This window comes from Aedes aegypti, chromosome 3 (genome assembly GCF_002204515.2).
Source record: "Aedes aegypti strain LVP_AGWG chromosome 3, AaegL5.0 Primary Assembly, whole genome shotgun sequence".
NCBI classification, from domain to species: domain Eukaryota; kingdom Metazoa; phylum Arthropoda; class Insecta; order Diptera; family Culicidae; genus Aedes; species Aedes aegypti.
This window is the reverse complement of record NC_035109.1, coordinates 121,822,198-121,838,468: the sequence shown is the minus strand read 5'-3', so window position 1 is coordinate 121,838,468 and position 16,271 is coordinate 121,822,198. Positions and strand designations below refer to the sequence as shown.

At 37.5% G+C, this 16,271-nt stretch overlaps 2 protein-coding genes across 3 annotated transcripts in view; one reads left to right on the top strand and one right to left on the bottom strand.

The window, feature by feature from the left end:
- LOC5572556 (protein kinase C-binding protein 1) overlaps positions 1 to 1,481 on the top strand; it is a 32,947-nt gene extending 31,466 nt beyond the window's left edge. For both annotated transcript variants that reach the window (XM_021852923.1, XM_021852922.1), the window contains one exon: positions 1,031 to 1,481. In XM_021852923.1, coding sequence (XP_021708615.1) covers positions 1,031 to 1,288 — 258 coding nt within the window. In that variant the 3' untranslated portion in view covers positions 1,289 to 1,481. The remainder of the gene's footprint in view (positions 1 to 1,030) is intronic.
- A 42-nt stretch (positions 1,482 to 1,523) lies between these two features.
- LOC23687878 (thiamine transporter 1) lies at positions 1,524 to 14,824 on the bottom strand. Its single transcript, XM_011495216.2, has 3 exons — positions 14,707 to 14,824; positions 2,977 to 3,150; positions 1,524 to 2,913 (listed from the first exon to the last, which is right to left on the bottom strand). The coding sequence occupies exons 2-3, from the start codon at positions 3,100 to 3,102 to the stop codon at positions 1,708 to 1,710; spliced, it is 1,332 nt and encodes a 443-aa protein (XP_011493518.1). The 5' UTR covers positions 3,103 to 3,150; positions 14,707 to 14,824; the 3' UTR covers positions 1,524 to 1,707.
- Between the last annotated feature and the right edge of the window lie 1,447 nt (positions 14,825 to 16,271).

Below are 16,271 nucleotides of genomic sequence, written 5' to 3'. Positions count from 1 at the left end.
GAAAAATTGCAATATTAGAGAACACACGGAAACCTCGTGGAATGTCTATGTAAAACTAGTTCAAAACATAAAAATGGGGTATAGGTCTATCCACATAAAAAAGATTCTAAATACGTTATTGAAGGATTCCGTTCGATTTCTCCCGAAGAGTTATCCGACGTCATATCCGACTTTCTCAAAAACAAATAACGAGCGGTGGAAATTCTACAGAGCATAAATGCAATTGCTGTCCTATAATGTAAGAACTAACATTGGAAATGTTGCAGTTATAATGTTGTCGAATCATTTCAACTAACATAACTGTAGAGAAGAAAATTTAAGTGAAAAGAATAACATTTTCTTTGTTTACATGTCATTTATATTATTGTTCATTGGGAAGCGTTAACAAATGTTAAAGCTAATAGAAATCGTGAATATAACTGTTTGTTTTTGAATTTATTGTTCAAAACGTTTTTCATAAACTTTTTCTGTATTTTTTTCTTTAATTTTTCATAAAAATCAATTTCAGTATGCTGCTTATATTTGGTGGGAGTCAAGCTAAAAAATATACACGACCTCATTTGTTTCAATTTAAAGTCTCTAGAATTTGAAGAATCTCAACTATGGGAATTCCATTACCCACTTGCCCCACGGTACCTTATTTCATAAAAGCAATCAAAAGAATCACATAAGGGTAATTTAATTGAGGCGGACATTTTGAGCCAACAGAGTAAACCATTACAAACCGTTCTATTCCACAGTTTTTAACTGAGATGTTTCCTTGCCAATTGGCCATTTTTTGTATGTGTATAGCGCGAAGGTACGACGACAGTCTATGCCTTGAGAAATCGAGAAAATGTCCTTCTACAAAAAGGTCTTCGGCTGGCGGGATTCGAACCCATGATGTCGCTGAACAGCTGCGCATTTACCGCTACTGTTATTAGTTCTGTGCCGTTAGTGCACCAGCTCATGTTCCAGTAGCCTGCTATATACATGGCCCTTAAGAAATGTCGCTTAACCCTATATGTACGATTTTACTTCTCTCTCGCAGATGCTCAACCCTGCTTCGGCTGGTCCACCGGCGTACACTTTCGTCAGCAGCTCCCAGGGCAGATGGCCTGCTGCCGGCACCCTAACGGCCTCCATTGGTACCATGGATCAGCAGAAAGTTCCGACCGCATCGCCCACCCCCGTTGGTATACTGGCAAGCTCCAGTGTGATGGCGGCAGCGGTTTCCGGAGGTGTACTTGGTCGACCTAGCAGCGTCAAAGCAGCTGGAGGCGAAAAAATTGTCGTCGGTGCCAAGTAGAGTCACGTTTGTGCAATAGGTATGTGAACTTTGTAATAGACTCGTGTAAATTTGAAGATGGTGATATGGATGCTAATGTCTTTCGTTTGACACTAACAAGCTAACAAGACACCTGTATAAAAATGTAACGAAAGCTAAGTTTATTTTCAAGGCAATAAAAGAGTGAGATTGCAGGATATGCTATGCAAATAATTTACATTACATCGGCTAATAAAATGATGAACTATATATGTAGTACTATTCTCCATAATAATCTTTATTTTTACTTCGAATTTCTTCGAAAGCATTGCATAGTAAGTAACTCAGGGAAATTCAGTCTATTGTACTATTGTAAATCAGTCTACGGTTTTCTTCTCTACATCATTTCTAGAGTTTATAGTACAGTGTTTGAATGTCTACTAATAAACTACCTAAGAGCTTCACAGCTTCGTGCTACAAACGCTGTTCAAAATCTCACCTATCAAGAATATCAGATAGATAACGCTGAGAGCGACAAAGTAATAACCGTAAACGGTGAATTGTCCTATCACATCTAGAGCGAACCAACCGTCTGCATCTGTCACGGCAAAGGTCAGCAGCGTTTGCAGTGATAACGCTATCAGAGTATTGAATCCAAATACCAGCCCAAAGCTATCATCCGAGATATTTTTCGCTATTTCGGCACTAACAACCGTAATGGTGAAGGCATACAATACCCCGAATACAATGTAACCAATGTAGGACGTGATGAGACTATTGGTCATTGTTGCTAACAAGATTGCACCACCTTGTCCGACGGACAACACGGAGAGGGCAAATAGGCTGCTTCTTGGCTGTAAGAAACCGCTGTGTATGTAGCCGGCTAACAGGGATACTACAGCTCCTAGCAGAGTTAGGGTAGCCTCGACAGCCCCATTCCAGATTGCCTCCTGGGTGGGATCGACTTCACTCCACAGTGCTTGGATGTAAGCGATGGTTTGGATGTAGCCAGCCATAGCCAGGGCATACCAGATGCTCCACTGCAGAACGGTGAGATTCGTAAACGATGTCTTAAAGTGTACCCAGATCAACCTGAATGCGGATATCATTTTTCTCCGGAGCGATGGAGATGTCGTAGATATTTTCTCACTGGAGCTATCGTTTCCGTTGAGGTTCTCATCCGCTCCGTTCCCCAATATCGGTGGCAGAGATGCCCGATGAAAATACATGCTCGTCTTCACTGATGGTAAAAACAGGGCCCACAATGTTGCACAGATTTGCGCCGTCACTGAGAGATAATTAAGCTCTTTGTAATCCATAGCGTTGAAGTACACCAGAATTTGCGCTAGGACCCCGGCGAAGAATCTACCGCTGTAGATTGCTGCACGGGTATGCGATGTCACCTTCTGGTAGTGCTCCCTGTCGACTTTGGCGTAGATGTAGCTGAAGTACGCGATTTCAGCTGCACAATAAGTACCGTAGAATATCTCCAGAATTTTGAGAGCTTGCAGCGACGTCGTCCACAGCAGCATGCTCCAAACGATGACCCCGGCCAGACCGTTCACTATGATCAGCGGTTTGTAGCGAAGCATGTCCGTTATCAGGAATATGATCACCAGCTGGGCCAAGTATGAGTACGTTCCGATCGGAAATGCTTCTTGGATGACCTGAAATCAACGTCGAGCCGTAATTTAATGATTTATAAATCGTTAACAATATCACTCAATTACCTGTGTCATAGTGAGATTGCGCCATGGTCCCGCCAGGTAATCTACAATGAACGGTTCGCTAGGTCGGATTTCCTTGAGGAAACCGAAGGTGCAGAGCATCAACGATATTTTGAGCCATTGTTGCATCGTTTCGCAAATCGAAGTGATTCCAACTGATGGTTGACTGGTACAGACCTGGTGGAACGTTGTGTCGAATCAAATGAGTTTAGTTACATACACTGTGTGCATATATATGGGACTTTACATTCGTTGCAGACTAATCGAATTAGATAGACTTGATAGTACTTGATGCATGTGTATTAATAATCAGCAACGAACTGAGTATTTGTAGTTATGAGCGATGCCACACGCTTGAGATATCAATCACATGGACGTCTTAGAACAAGGATTGTTCATCATTTACGTAAAGATGATTCTGATTATTTTTTCGAAAAATTATGATTTTTGCGCATTTTTGTAAAACTCTCCCAATTTACCTTGAGTGATTTTGTTCCAAATCTCTACAGAAAAAACATAACAATGAATAAAAGTTACTAGTTTATTAATAACAAATCTAATACAGGCTTCAAAAAATATATAGATAAATTGAAAAATGGCGAGGTTTCAAATAGGACTAAAATCACGAATTACCTAAATGGACTGGTCCGGCTAATATGGTTGCCGCAATAATATTCAACAAGAAATTTGTTGGAAAAGGTAAATCCAGGGGCCCAGATAGCCGTAGCGGTAAACGCGCAGCTATTCAGCATGACCATGCTGAGGGTCGTGGGTTTGAATCCCGCTGGTCGAGGATCTTTTCGTAAAGGAAATTTTCTCGATTCCCAGGGCATAGAGTATCTTCGTACCTGCCACACGATATACAAATGCAAAAATGGTCAATCGGCAAAGGAAGCTCTCAGTGAATAACTGTGGAAGTGCTCATAAAGAACATTAATCGGAGAAGCAGGATTTGTCCCAGTTGGGACGTAACGCCAGAAAGAAGAAGAAGAAGATGGGTAAATTCAGGCTTCCATTTGATGGGTGTTACACAGATACTGAATGAGGTGTGTAAAACATTGCACTGTGTTTTATTTTCTCAATTTCATGCGCTTTTTGAATAGCGTTTAAACCGTTGATTTTAGCGAAATAGTTTGTTCGGAGAAGTTTCTTGGCATATTATTGCGCAACTTTTGACGCAAAAAGTTTTGTGATCAATCCACCTAGCAGTGAGATAGAAAAACAATTTTTTCAAAACATTTAGATAGACACATGGTGTCTTCGGCAAAGTTGTAGAATTGGCAATTTGAAACAACTTTGTCAAAGACACGATTTTTCTAACTCTTATACTTTTTGAGATATATGCCGTTGTATGTGAATGGCCCCTAAAAATTATATATTTTATCAAAAATCCAAGATTTTTAACATTTTTTGTGTTTTCTACAAAGTTGTTTGTCATAGAAAAACCCGTGTTTTTGCTGAACATCACCCTATCTTTTGAAGTAACAAAGTTATTCATGAATTACTCTCTTTTCAAGGGGTAGTTCAGGCATTTATAACTGGCTTCGGCGCAAAATGGCGCAGACAACTCTTACAAATCATAAAAGTAGGGGTAGTCGGGGCGGTTTGGCCAATGGGGTGGAATGAGCACCCCTTGAAAACTGCATAAATTCTTGAAATTTCATCTGAAATAACATGCAACCCCAAAGCTGATGAGGAAATGAAGCAATAGGCATGTCATAAGTCAGTGTTCGAAACTCAAATAAAAAGAAATAAATAATGTTCGAAAAAACTGCCCATATTGCCCCGAATGGCTCTTTTAAATTTCATCATTTCAGAATGATGATGTTTGACTGTTAGAATGTTCTTAAAAAAATATATCTTCTTGCACGGAGTGTTTATAAATAATAATAACTTTCGAGTGTAGTATAAAAATAATTCAATTTTTAGATTATATGAGATTATTCTGCAATAAAATATGGGGTGCTCATATCACCCCATCAGTAAAAAATCGACTCGAAAAATTACAAATGTTGAAAAATCAATCATTCTTCCGTGAACTTCATAAGACAAAGGAAATCATGCGGATCTAGTGTATTCATCTAAAAATTGTTGGAAATCATGCAAACATTCGAAAAACTCGTAATATTTTCAGCACTTTTAACGACTTTTCCTTAAGGTGGCCAAACTGCCCCACTTTCCCCTACCATATCTCCCCTTTCGGCAGATGATAAAAACTTTTGTCTATAAGCGTCTTTGCATGGGTTTTCACTATCAAACAAATAAGCTTTATTAATACGAATTCGACCGACATTAAGAAATAGAGAGGTACAATGTTTAGCAAAATCACGCGTTTTAAGATGTTTAACAACTTTGCAGAAGACATGAAAAATGTTAAAAATCTTGTAAAAGAGTTACGAATATTTTAACATAAAGTACACAAATTTGTATCGAGTGCATTATCGGACCCGTTTGAAACACGCAAAGGACTTCAATATTGCGCTAGAAGGTGTTATGAAACGGGCGGGCTTCAACATGCGGGGCACGATCTTCAATAAGTCCAGCCAGTTCATCTGCTTTGCTGACGACGTGGACATTATCGGAAGAACGTTCCAGGTGGTTTCTGAACAGTATACCAGGCTGAAACGTGAAGCAGATCGGGTTGGATTGAAGGTAAATACGTCGAAGACGAAATATCTGCTGGCTGGAGGAACCGAGCGCGATAGAGCTCGCATTGGCAGACGCGTGATGATCGACGGGGATGAGTTCGAGGTGGTGGACGAATTTGTCTACCTCGGATCATTGATAACGTCGGATAACAACTGCAGCAGAGAAATTCGAAGACGTATCATTGCCGGAAGTCGTGCTTACTACGGACTCCACAAGACCTTGCGGTCTGGTAAACTTCACTTCCGTACTAAGTGTACCATGTACAAGACGCTAATAAGACCGGTAGTCCTCTACGGGCATGAGACGTGGACAATGCTCGAAGAGGACCTGCAAGCGCTAGGAGTTTTTGAACTACGTGTGCTTAGGACGATCTTCAGCGGAGTATGTGAGAACGGCGTATGGAGGAGAAGAATGAACCACGAGCTTGCGCAACTCTGCGGTGAACCCAGTATCCAGAAAGTCGCCAAAGCTGGAAGGGTACGATGGGCGGGACACGTTGTGAGAATGCCGGACAACAATCCCGCAAAAATGGTGTTCACCTCAAATCCGGCCGGTACAAGACGAAGGGGAGCGCAACGAGCTAGGTGGTTTGACCAAGTGGAGCAGGATCTTGGAAGTGTGGGGCGATCGAGAAATTGGAGGATAGCAGCTATGGACCGAGTTAGTTGGCGTAACATTGTGGCGCAGGTCATGTCTTGAAGGACGTTGAGCCAGCAAAAGTAAGTAAGTACACAAACGTGTACGAAAAAACTCGTTTAAAATTATTTTTGTTCATAACTTTTTACTTAAATTTTTAATATTTTTCATGTCTTCTGCAAAGTTGTTAAACATCTTAAAACACGTGTTTATGCTGAACATTGTACCTCTCTATTTCTTAATGTAAAGGAATTATCGGTCGAATTCGTATAAATAAAGCTTATTTGTTTGATAGTGAAAACCCATACAAAGACGCTTATAGACAAAAGTTTTTATCATCTGCCGAAAGGGGAGATATGGTACTTTCATGATTTGTAAGAATTGTCTGCGCCATTTTGCGCCGAAGCCAGTTATAAATGCCTAAACTACCCCTCGAAAAGAGAGTAATTCATGAATAACTTTGTTACTTCAAAAGATAGGGTGATGATATGTTCAGCAAAAACACGGATTTTTCTATGACAAACAACTTTGTAGAAAACACAAAAAATGTTAAAAATCTTGGAAAAAAGTTATGATAAAATATATAATTTTTAGGGGCCATTCACATACAATGGCATATATCTCAAAAAGTATAAGAGATAGCAAAGCTGTTTCAAATTGCCAATTCTACAACTTTACCGAAGACACCATATGTCTATCTAAATGTTTTGAAAAAATAGTTTTTCTATCTCACTGCTAGGTGGATTGATCACAAAACTTTTTGCGTCAAAAGTTGCGCAATAATATGCCAAGAAACTTCTCCGAACAAACTATTTCGCTAAAATCAACGGTTTAAACGCTATTCAAAAAGCGCATGAAATCGAGAAAATAAAACACAGTGCATTGTCTCAGAAGTTTTTGGATTCATCGCAATAGTTTACTAAGAACGGCTATTCCGGGAGGGCCAGAATGTGAGGCCTTGAGTGGCTTCAAATGTTTTGTAATGGAATATATAACTATAGATCTTTTATGTTTTCAATATAATGATCTCTCAGCATTTCTTCAGGTTATCTAAGACTTATCTGATGACTCTTCCAAAGATTTGATTAAGAAATTAATCAGAAATTTCTCCATTTTTTAGGAACTGTCTGAATTTTCAAAGGTTCCATTTTAAAATTTGCATTTTTAAGGACTCTTCGATTGTTTCCCCATCGATAGCTATAAGTATTCTAATATGTGTAACCTTAAGTGATTCTTTTATTACTCCAAATTTCTTCAAGAAACTCTGCTCGAGACTCTAGAAAGATTTCTTTTATTATTTATTCATTCAAGAATTTCTACGGTAGTTGCTCAAGAGATTGCATGAAATATTTTTAAAACAGTTAACAATTCAATTGCTGCCAGGATTTCTGATTAAAACTTTTTTCATGAACCCTGTATACATTATTGGAACATTTCTGAGCTAGTTTAAGTATCGTCGATGGGGGTGACAATGGATCTAGGGGGTGAGAATAAAATCTCAGCAAATATTAATAAGATAGATGTAATAAATTACCAACAAAAAATATATAACTCTGCAACAAGTAGGGAGCCGGATCCTATTATTGGCACTTTTGATTCACTTCGACAGTGGGGTGTTTTGAAAGCTATGAAGCTCATATTTAGCTACAATATGCGTCGTGCTAAAGCACTTCTTATTGCAAATTTTCAGACAATTCCGCCGAGAATCCTGAACGGAATAAGCCAAGCGTTGTGTGCGTTGTCAAATCGCTCTTACACTCTTACCCTAGCTTGGGTCCCTTCCCATTGCTCCATTCCGAGCAATGAGAAAGTGGACTCTCTGACTAAGGTAGGCGCTAAAGAAAGCGATGTTTACGAGCGTCAAATCGCCTTCGACGATTTTTTGCATTGACCTGTCGGGAGACCTTGATCAGCTAGCAACAAAAATAGAGAAACGGAGAAATGGGTAGATATTTCCACAGGTGTCGAAAAAAACTATGGTTTATGGGGTTATGCATGAGCCGTTATTGTGTCGGCTTATGTCCAATCACTATTCATTAAACGCGCATACCCACCGTATTGGCCTCTCAGATCTAGACATCCTGTCTCATGACGTTTTATCAGCTTAGTAGTCTAAGTAGATTAAGAAATCCCAAAAATCCTTTTCTTTCCTGCTGTATAAATATATTCCATAACCTTGAAAGTTCCCCACACCAACATAGTTTTTAAAATAATTACAAATTTTACAATGTAATTTATGTAAAACAAAGAAAAGATTTCGGCTCTGTTATGCCCTACGGCGCCCGAACCTGCCAAAAAATAAATTAAAAAAAAGGGAATGGAAATTTCTTTGACTTCCCTGGGCATAGAGTATCATCGTACCTGCCACACGATATACGAATGCGAAAATGGCAACATTGGCAAAGGAAGCTCACAGTTAACAACTGTGGAAGTGCTTATAAGAACACTAAGCTGAGAAGCAGGCTCTGTCCCAGTGAGGATGTCAATGCCAAGAAGAAGAAGAAGAAGAAGTGTAAATATGACTGGATCCAATTCATTTCCATTCTTATGTTTTGCAATTTGGAGATTAATAATGGTATGTTAATTCGGTCAAATGCCTTACTGAAGTCAGTGTAGGGGCCTTCTACGTGCTTGCCGTTGTCCATTGTGTTAAGAATTAATGATACATCGTAAGAAAAATGCATTGTATTTCTTATGTTTGTTATCAATTCGAACGAGTAAATAAATGTAGCTCTATCATGTGAATGTGAACTACTGGACTCAAAAGGTTTCATGATGATTGACTATGTACAATGGTTTATAATCCTCTATGGCAGTGTTTCCCAAACTTTTTTGACTTTCGCCCCCTTGAGACCAATATTTTTTGGAATCGCCCCCCTGATATGAAAGTTAAACATTTGTATTGAGCGTTAAACTTACGTTGAAGTATTGATCAATATTTCATCATAAGTATACCGAAAATTGATCAAATTTAAATGATCAATCATAATGCTTCAATAAAAATACCCTAAAATTAGTGTCTTCTACTTGTCTATCCTAAACTTAAACTAAAGAGTCATGCAATATCTATCATATGCATCAACTGTTTTTGTGTCAACGAATCTATTATCATGGCTTATGTGCGATCATCAAAAAAGTTTCGGCTCACTTAATGCTTTCTTGTCTTCGTTTTAGTGTTATATTGTTGAAATACATTTACGAAATTTTGAGTGATACATTTTAAGCTGTTCTGTAAATAGTCCAACTTATATTCAAAACATAAAAAAAAAATCAGTAATCCCAGACTTTTCATCTCTTTATTCACTGGAATACAACGTCCAATTTTAAGATTTTTATTTGCAAGCTTTGATACATGCAATTTTATGTCGCATAGGCCTATTTTTAAGTAAGGTGATTTACGTATATGATATTCAGCGATTTTATCATTGGAACCCGATTTTTGTCCACCAAAATCACATAAATTTGTTTATGATATGATTTGTACTATAAAACTGATTAGTATGCGTGTTAACAAAATATCAAAATTACAGTCGACTCTCCACATCTCGATGTTCTACATCTCGATATCTCTCCCTATGTCGATGATTTCATAAGTCCCTTCAGTCTGCATACATTTTCACTCTCCATATCTCGATATCTCCATATCTCGATATGTTTCTGTTGATTTTTCGTTCTCAATTTTCTCTCCGTATGTCGATATGACCAATATCGAAGGTTACTAGACCAAAGTTTTGGGATTCAAAACAAATTTGGAGCGCAAAATGACGTTTGTTTGTGTATTACTTTCTTGGCAACGGAGTGTTTTTCAATCTAGTATTCATCAAAAATGTGTTCTTTGTCTCGATCTCTCCCTATCTCGATAGTCCCTTCGATATCGAGATGTGGAGAGGCGACTGTAGTATTTTGACAAATTAAGCTGCCTCATTCTAAAAATCCCCTAACAAAGTTGATGACTTTTACTTTACTTTGGACTTGGAAATAAATTTCAAACATCACCATAAGTTCTTACATATTTTCTGCTTTCAAAATGCATGCAATATTATTTTTGGTAAAAAATATTCAGGTCTCAATGACAATCGTCAAACTTGTCAATCATAATTTAAAAACTAGCGCGTTTAGAGGTAAACAACTGAAGAAATAGTTAGGTGTCAAGTAAATTCTTACTCAGATGTATATGCTATCATTAAAATATTACTGTCTCTTACAAACTATTATTTATCAATGAATCTATTTTTGTTTTTCAATTGCTCGCACTTTCGCCCCCTTTCTAGCATTTTCGCCCCCCAAATTCAGTTTTACAAATTTTCGCCCCCTTGGACCTGAAAATCGCCCCCAGGGGGGCGAATTCGCCCACTTTGGGAATCACTGCTCTATGGCAACATCTGGCGTATGGCCAGTTCTACCCTACTTCATTGCATAAACCCTGCCAGAGATTCTAGATCCTAGATTTGTTACTCATCAGTAAATGTCTACCGTATTTTCTCAAAAGATCAAAGAATTTCCAAAATATATTGCTTGTAATTCAATAAGGGCCAGGCTTTCTAAAATTTTCCTTATTTTTTATCAAAATTCTTGCATTTATTAGGTACTGCAAACATTTTTGAAGTTTCTTCAAGAACTAAGTTTAAACAATTTCTCAGAATGCTTATCCAGAGAATGTTTCTTTAGGGATTCCTCAGGAAATGCTTTTTTTATTAAAGAGATTTTAAGCCCTAGGCTAGTTCATCTCGGGACCAGTGGCCACCGAACCGGGAAAACGGGAAAAAGTCGGGAATATGAATCCACCAGGAAAAACAGGGAATTTGAGAAGATCGCCTCTGAATTGAGAAGAAATCGTTCTGAACAAACATCTTTAAGCTATAAATCTACAGAGACCACCAACATAAGTTGTAGAAAGTTGATATGATTGATGACATTTGTAGTAAAGGAGATGAAATATTACTACAATATTGTCATTCAGGCATCCATAATTTTGAACAAATAACTTTTAAACATTGATGATTTAGTGTCAGTCGCGTCGTTCGCGCTAGTGTAGTGTCGCGGATCACGGATCGCGGTCAGCAAAACTTGATTTTTGAATCGCCTTGTTTGTCCCTGCTGGTGCTGAGCTATGCATTCAGGATCAATCGCGTTAAGTGTATTGTTCGCATAGTGCAGTAAAAACGTATTATTTTATATTTTACTAATCAAAATTTTCCCTTCGGTATCAGGTAAATTCAAAATAAATATATACGTAATTATTATCATACAGGTATTACCAACAATGCTCTAAATTGTCGATCTGAGTCCATCCTCATATACACCCTAGCCTACTATGTAACACACCCTGTATCTTCTTAAGTAGACGTTGAACTGTCATTCCTTCCCTTCCCCCAGTTATTGTGAAGACGTGGCCAGGTATACAATGTGATGCTTGTTTTGTTTCTTTCTATTAAGTAGAAAAATACGTAAATCCCAAACGTTTTCGGGATGGAATTCGATCCCAGCTCCTCGGCGTGAGTGTCGTGTGTTGTAACCCCTACACCAAATCCGTCTCCTCTTATTATTAGTTGTTCTTTTTGAGTGTGTCTCTAAAAATCATGTGAGTACTACTACTGATATCTTCAAGGATAGCATCAGAAATCCGTTGAAAAACTTCGAAATATTCGTTCAGATATTCTTCTAGCGATTCGTTCAGGGTTCATGCTAAGATGATATCTAGATGTTTCAATATTGGTTTCTCTAACATGACAATTCTCTAGGGAGATTTCACTGAGATGTTCTTTACCGTTTTCTTTGAGGTTCGTAAGCCTTTATTTCCTTCGGTATCAAACTTCGGTAGGCGAAAAGCTTAAACACCGTTGGCATATCCGGCTGGCCAGCTAGAGCTATGCTACCAACTTGAAAATAGAACGTATCAAGGCTATTCATTTTAAAAACGATTACATACATTATTTGTTGCTAACCCGAAGGCCATACGTCTCTTACAAGAACTATATCTCTAGTGAAAATATCTCCATTATTTCATAGAAAGTAGTTGCATAAATAAATAGGCAAATACAATCTTGATGAATGTTGGCCGGATTCTTACAGATATTTGGTCATACATATTAAACAAACCTGGGATGAATTTACGCAATTCTGAGCACGTTTACACACAATTTTACAGAATCCTTGATTTTATTTGCACTGAAAACTTGGGTAGGACGCTCAAATTTCTTGTCAGGATTACCACTGAATGACACACAGTTTTCACACAATCCTAAGTTAATTTCTGAAAAAAATGTATTCCTATGCACAGTTCTCACAGAACTCTGAGCAGGATTCTCGAAAAATGTTAACCAGGATTTTCACTTAATCTGAAACATGAATCTCATAGGACCCTGATTTTAGAGATTTAGAATTTTCATAACGTTTTGCATATCATTCTTATAGTCCAAGGCAGAATTTATCTCTAGATGTTTGACACGGATTCTTCTAATTCTAAAAATCTAAAAATGATAATATCCGATTATACAGGATGTTAGAAACAATGATAATGTTTATATATCTTTTCCTGGAAATATTACACAGTTAAACAGATTGTGCGTGTTCGGTAATTAAAATTACCGAATTCGATCAGTAATTTATTTAATCACTGATATTTCGGTAAACTACCGGTTTTTGACAGCTAGCCATCAATTATTTATTCTACAGAATTTCGGTAAATTATCGTTGACATGCCAACAAATTGGGGCCCAGATAGCCGTAGCGGTAAACGCGCAGCTATTCAGCATGACCATGCTGAGGGTCGTGGGTTCGAATCCCGCTGGTCGAGGATCTTTTCGTAAAGGAAATTTTCTCGATTCCCAGGGCATAAGAGTATCTTCGTACCTGCCACACGATATACACATGCAAAAATGGTCAAACGGCAAAGAAAGCTCTCAGTTAATAACTGTGGAAGTGCTCATAAGAACACTAATCTGAGAAGCAGGCTTTGTCCCAGTTGGGACGTAACGCCAGAAAGAAGAAGAAGATGCCAACAAATTACCGATATTTCTGTGAATTGACAATATTACCGAAAATCGTAATGTAATAATAAGAAAAAACCCTGGTGGAAGGAATTACAGATTTTCGGTAATGGATTACCCAACATTCGGTTATTTTGACAGCTGCGAACTAAAATGAACATAAATTACATGAATGATATGCGGTAAAATTTTACAAGCTTAAATTACAGCCAAGTAACATTATTGCATTGCATTAGCAAACTGGAAAAACAAATTGAAAATAAGAAAAATGGCACTATTAGCACAATTAAATCCCGAAAAATCTTTGCTAACCGGGAAAAAGACGGGAAATTCAAAATACAAATTTGGTGGCCACCCACTCTGTAGCTGACATTGCTGCAAAAGCTCCATACTTTGAATTCTAATCTGATCAGCCCATAAATATTAGGTTCATGATATCAGGCTTTTTAAAGCGCTAATGGCCGCCGCAAACAGGCTCGCTTTCTGGTAGGGATCGGTCGATTTGACGTTTGGCTTGGGTCGTTTTATACTGAGCAGACCCAAGGTAAACGTCAAATCGACCGATCCCTACCAGAAAGCGAGTCTCCTTGCGGCAGACATTAGCGCTCGTAAAAAGCTGGATAATGGCATACCAATATTCCTTTAGATTCTATTGGATGAAGTAGGTGACCATTCATGACTTTCGTACCTACATTGTTGTCTGTGAGCAGAATATAAGGCACTTACATTTCACACGGTCTTCTCTTTTCAAATAACCTTATCATACAAGTTTCGCATAACTGACAGTGAACGAAATTTGAAACCCGCGGAAATACAGGCTCCTTAGGCGATACACTGAATTACAAATTAGGAAATACCTTAGCGCATCTATATCAATCAAAATGTTCGATTTCATACAGTGACTCTGCAAACGAGCGACAGAATCTTGGTTTGTTAAAACTAAAACTATTTTCTTGATTTCCACAACAACTAGACTGTTGACACCATCACGTGAATTAACCTCATAACTTTGCGTTGACCGGCCGGTACCCTTTATAAATGGTTCAATGAAAGGAAATCGTCACAATAATCATACACATTTATAGCTGATACCATCATGTTTTGTTTTGACTGATACCTACTGTTTGGCCGAATCTGTTTGGCAATGTAGATATATGACAAACAACTTGGTATCATCATCTGTATCGTTCTTAAAAATTGAAACATAATGATGCATGATTTCGTCAGAAGAATTTATTTTTAAACTGTATATGCCTATACAATGATACAGATACACCATTGAACCTACGAAACATGGTTTTACTAACAAACTTAATTTTTGAAAAGCATTACAACTTTGATATCATGTAGCTTTGAAATACTCTCTTCTTATCAACATTGCAAAGGTATTTAACACGGCAATACTTGCATTAGCCTTCTAATGTAACAACACTCCACTATCAATAATCGGGACACTTACATAAACACCTCCGTCCGTCACGATCTCCGCTCTGTACTGAATGAACGCAGAGTAAAACTTTGTTATGCTAGCATAGCATCGCAATGCACGCGAGTTTGTGTTTAGAACGAGTTCCCTCTGCTATTATGAGCACGATAGGGTGGCGGTGTGATTTCGAAGTTCCTCTATCTATCCATCCGCATTCGAAGATGTAAATATTTTCTTTGGGTTTATGTATAGGGAAGATAGGAAGAGCTTAACATATTGCATAGCATATCAACGCATATTGCGAAAGTTCTTGTTGAAATGTGGAATCCCTTGCAAGCCGCGAAAAGCAGTGGTTCTCAAGATAATATGTAGTGTAAATTGTCCCGAAGTAATACAAAGATTAATTCGTATCAATCAATCGTACATGCGCCTAATATAAAAAAAAAACACAATTTTCGATAAGCTTACAACGGATAAAGTGGGACACAGATAGTATCTAATCGAAAATTGGACTTGCTACTGTTCACAACATAGATCAAATAATTTGATTCAATAAAATTAAGGGAGTTAAGCATATTGAAAATATTTACATAAGAAAAGGTTTCGGAAGTAAATTGACATTTTTTAAATCTATTTCTGCATACTTCAAAACCTAGAAACATGTCAAAGTTACTTGGAAATGTAAAGACAATGTTTTTTTTCTGTTTGTGTTCGGGATGCACCACTGCGACCAGTTATATCTTGTTATATGTAAAAATGGAAATTCTTCAATTAACTATTTATAGCCTTATTTGTGTGGATAGACCTACACCCCATTTTTGTGTTTAAAACAAGCTTTACATCGACAATGAATGGAATTTCCGTGTATTTCCTAATATTGGAACTTTTCAATTAAAATCTTCCTTTGCATCGACTGTCCGAGGTAGACACATTAATTTCGTAATGATTGGCAACGTCCTTTTTAGAAGTTCCATGATTTCTAATAGCTTTTAACGTTTTGAGCAAAGTGTTTTTGAATTATCGATAAGTTCAGTTTTTCTATGATAATTGTGAACCTTGTTTACTTATAGCTTAAAAGAGCAAACAAAAACTCAATTTATAGTGAGACAATTTTTACTTGTGTCACACAGAGGTGCAGTTTTCCAAAAAGCTGGCAAATCCCAATATCCAAACATGTTTTAGTTGAAAAACAAAGTCAAACATTAATCTGCAATGTCAAATAGTTAAGAACTTACACAAGAATTAAAAATAAATGCTTTCTTTGTATTTTGACTTTAAGTAGGTGTACACACATGTCCAAAAACTTTAATTAGGCTTCAAAACTCATGTTTTTTATCTTCATCAAATCTTGGTAAATTTTAGTTTTCAGCATAAATTTGTTTGTCCAGTAACTATTTTTACCTAGATTTAACTTTTCCGGATGCAAATTAATTTTCGTCTTTCGTTAACTCCATTAAATGCTTGTTGATAGTTTTTTGGAAGAAAATATGATTATTCTGTTTCATTGGATCATTAAAATAACCAAAACGGCCGCTATGGAAAGCATAGATAGCGCCACCGTAGCCTTGTGTGTTTGACAGAACAGCAATGCTGTCACA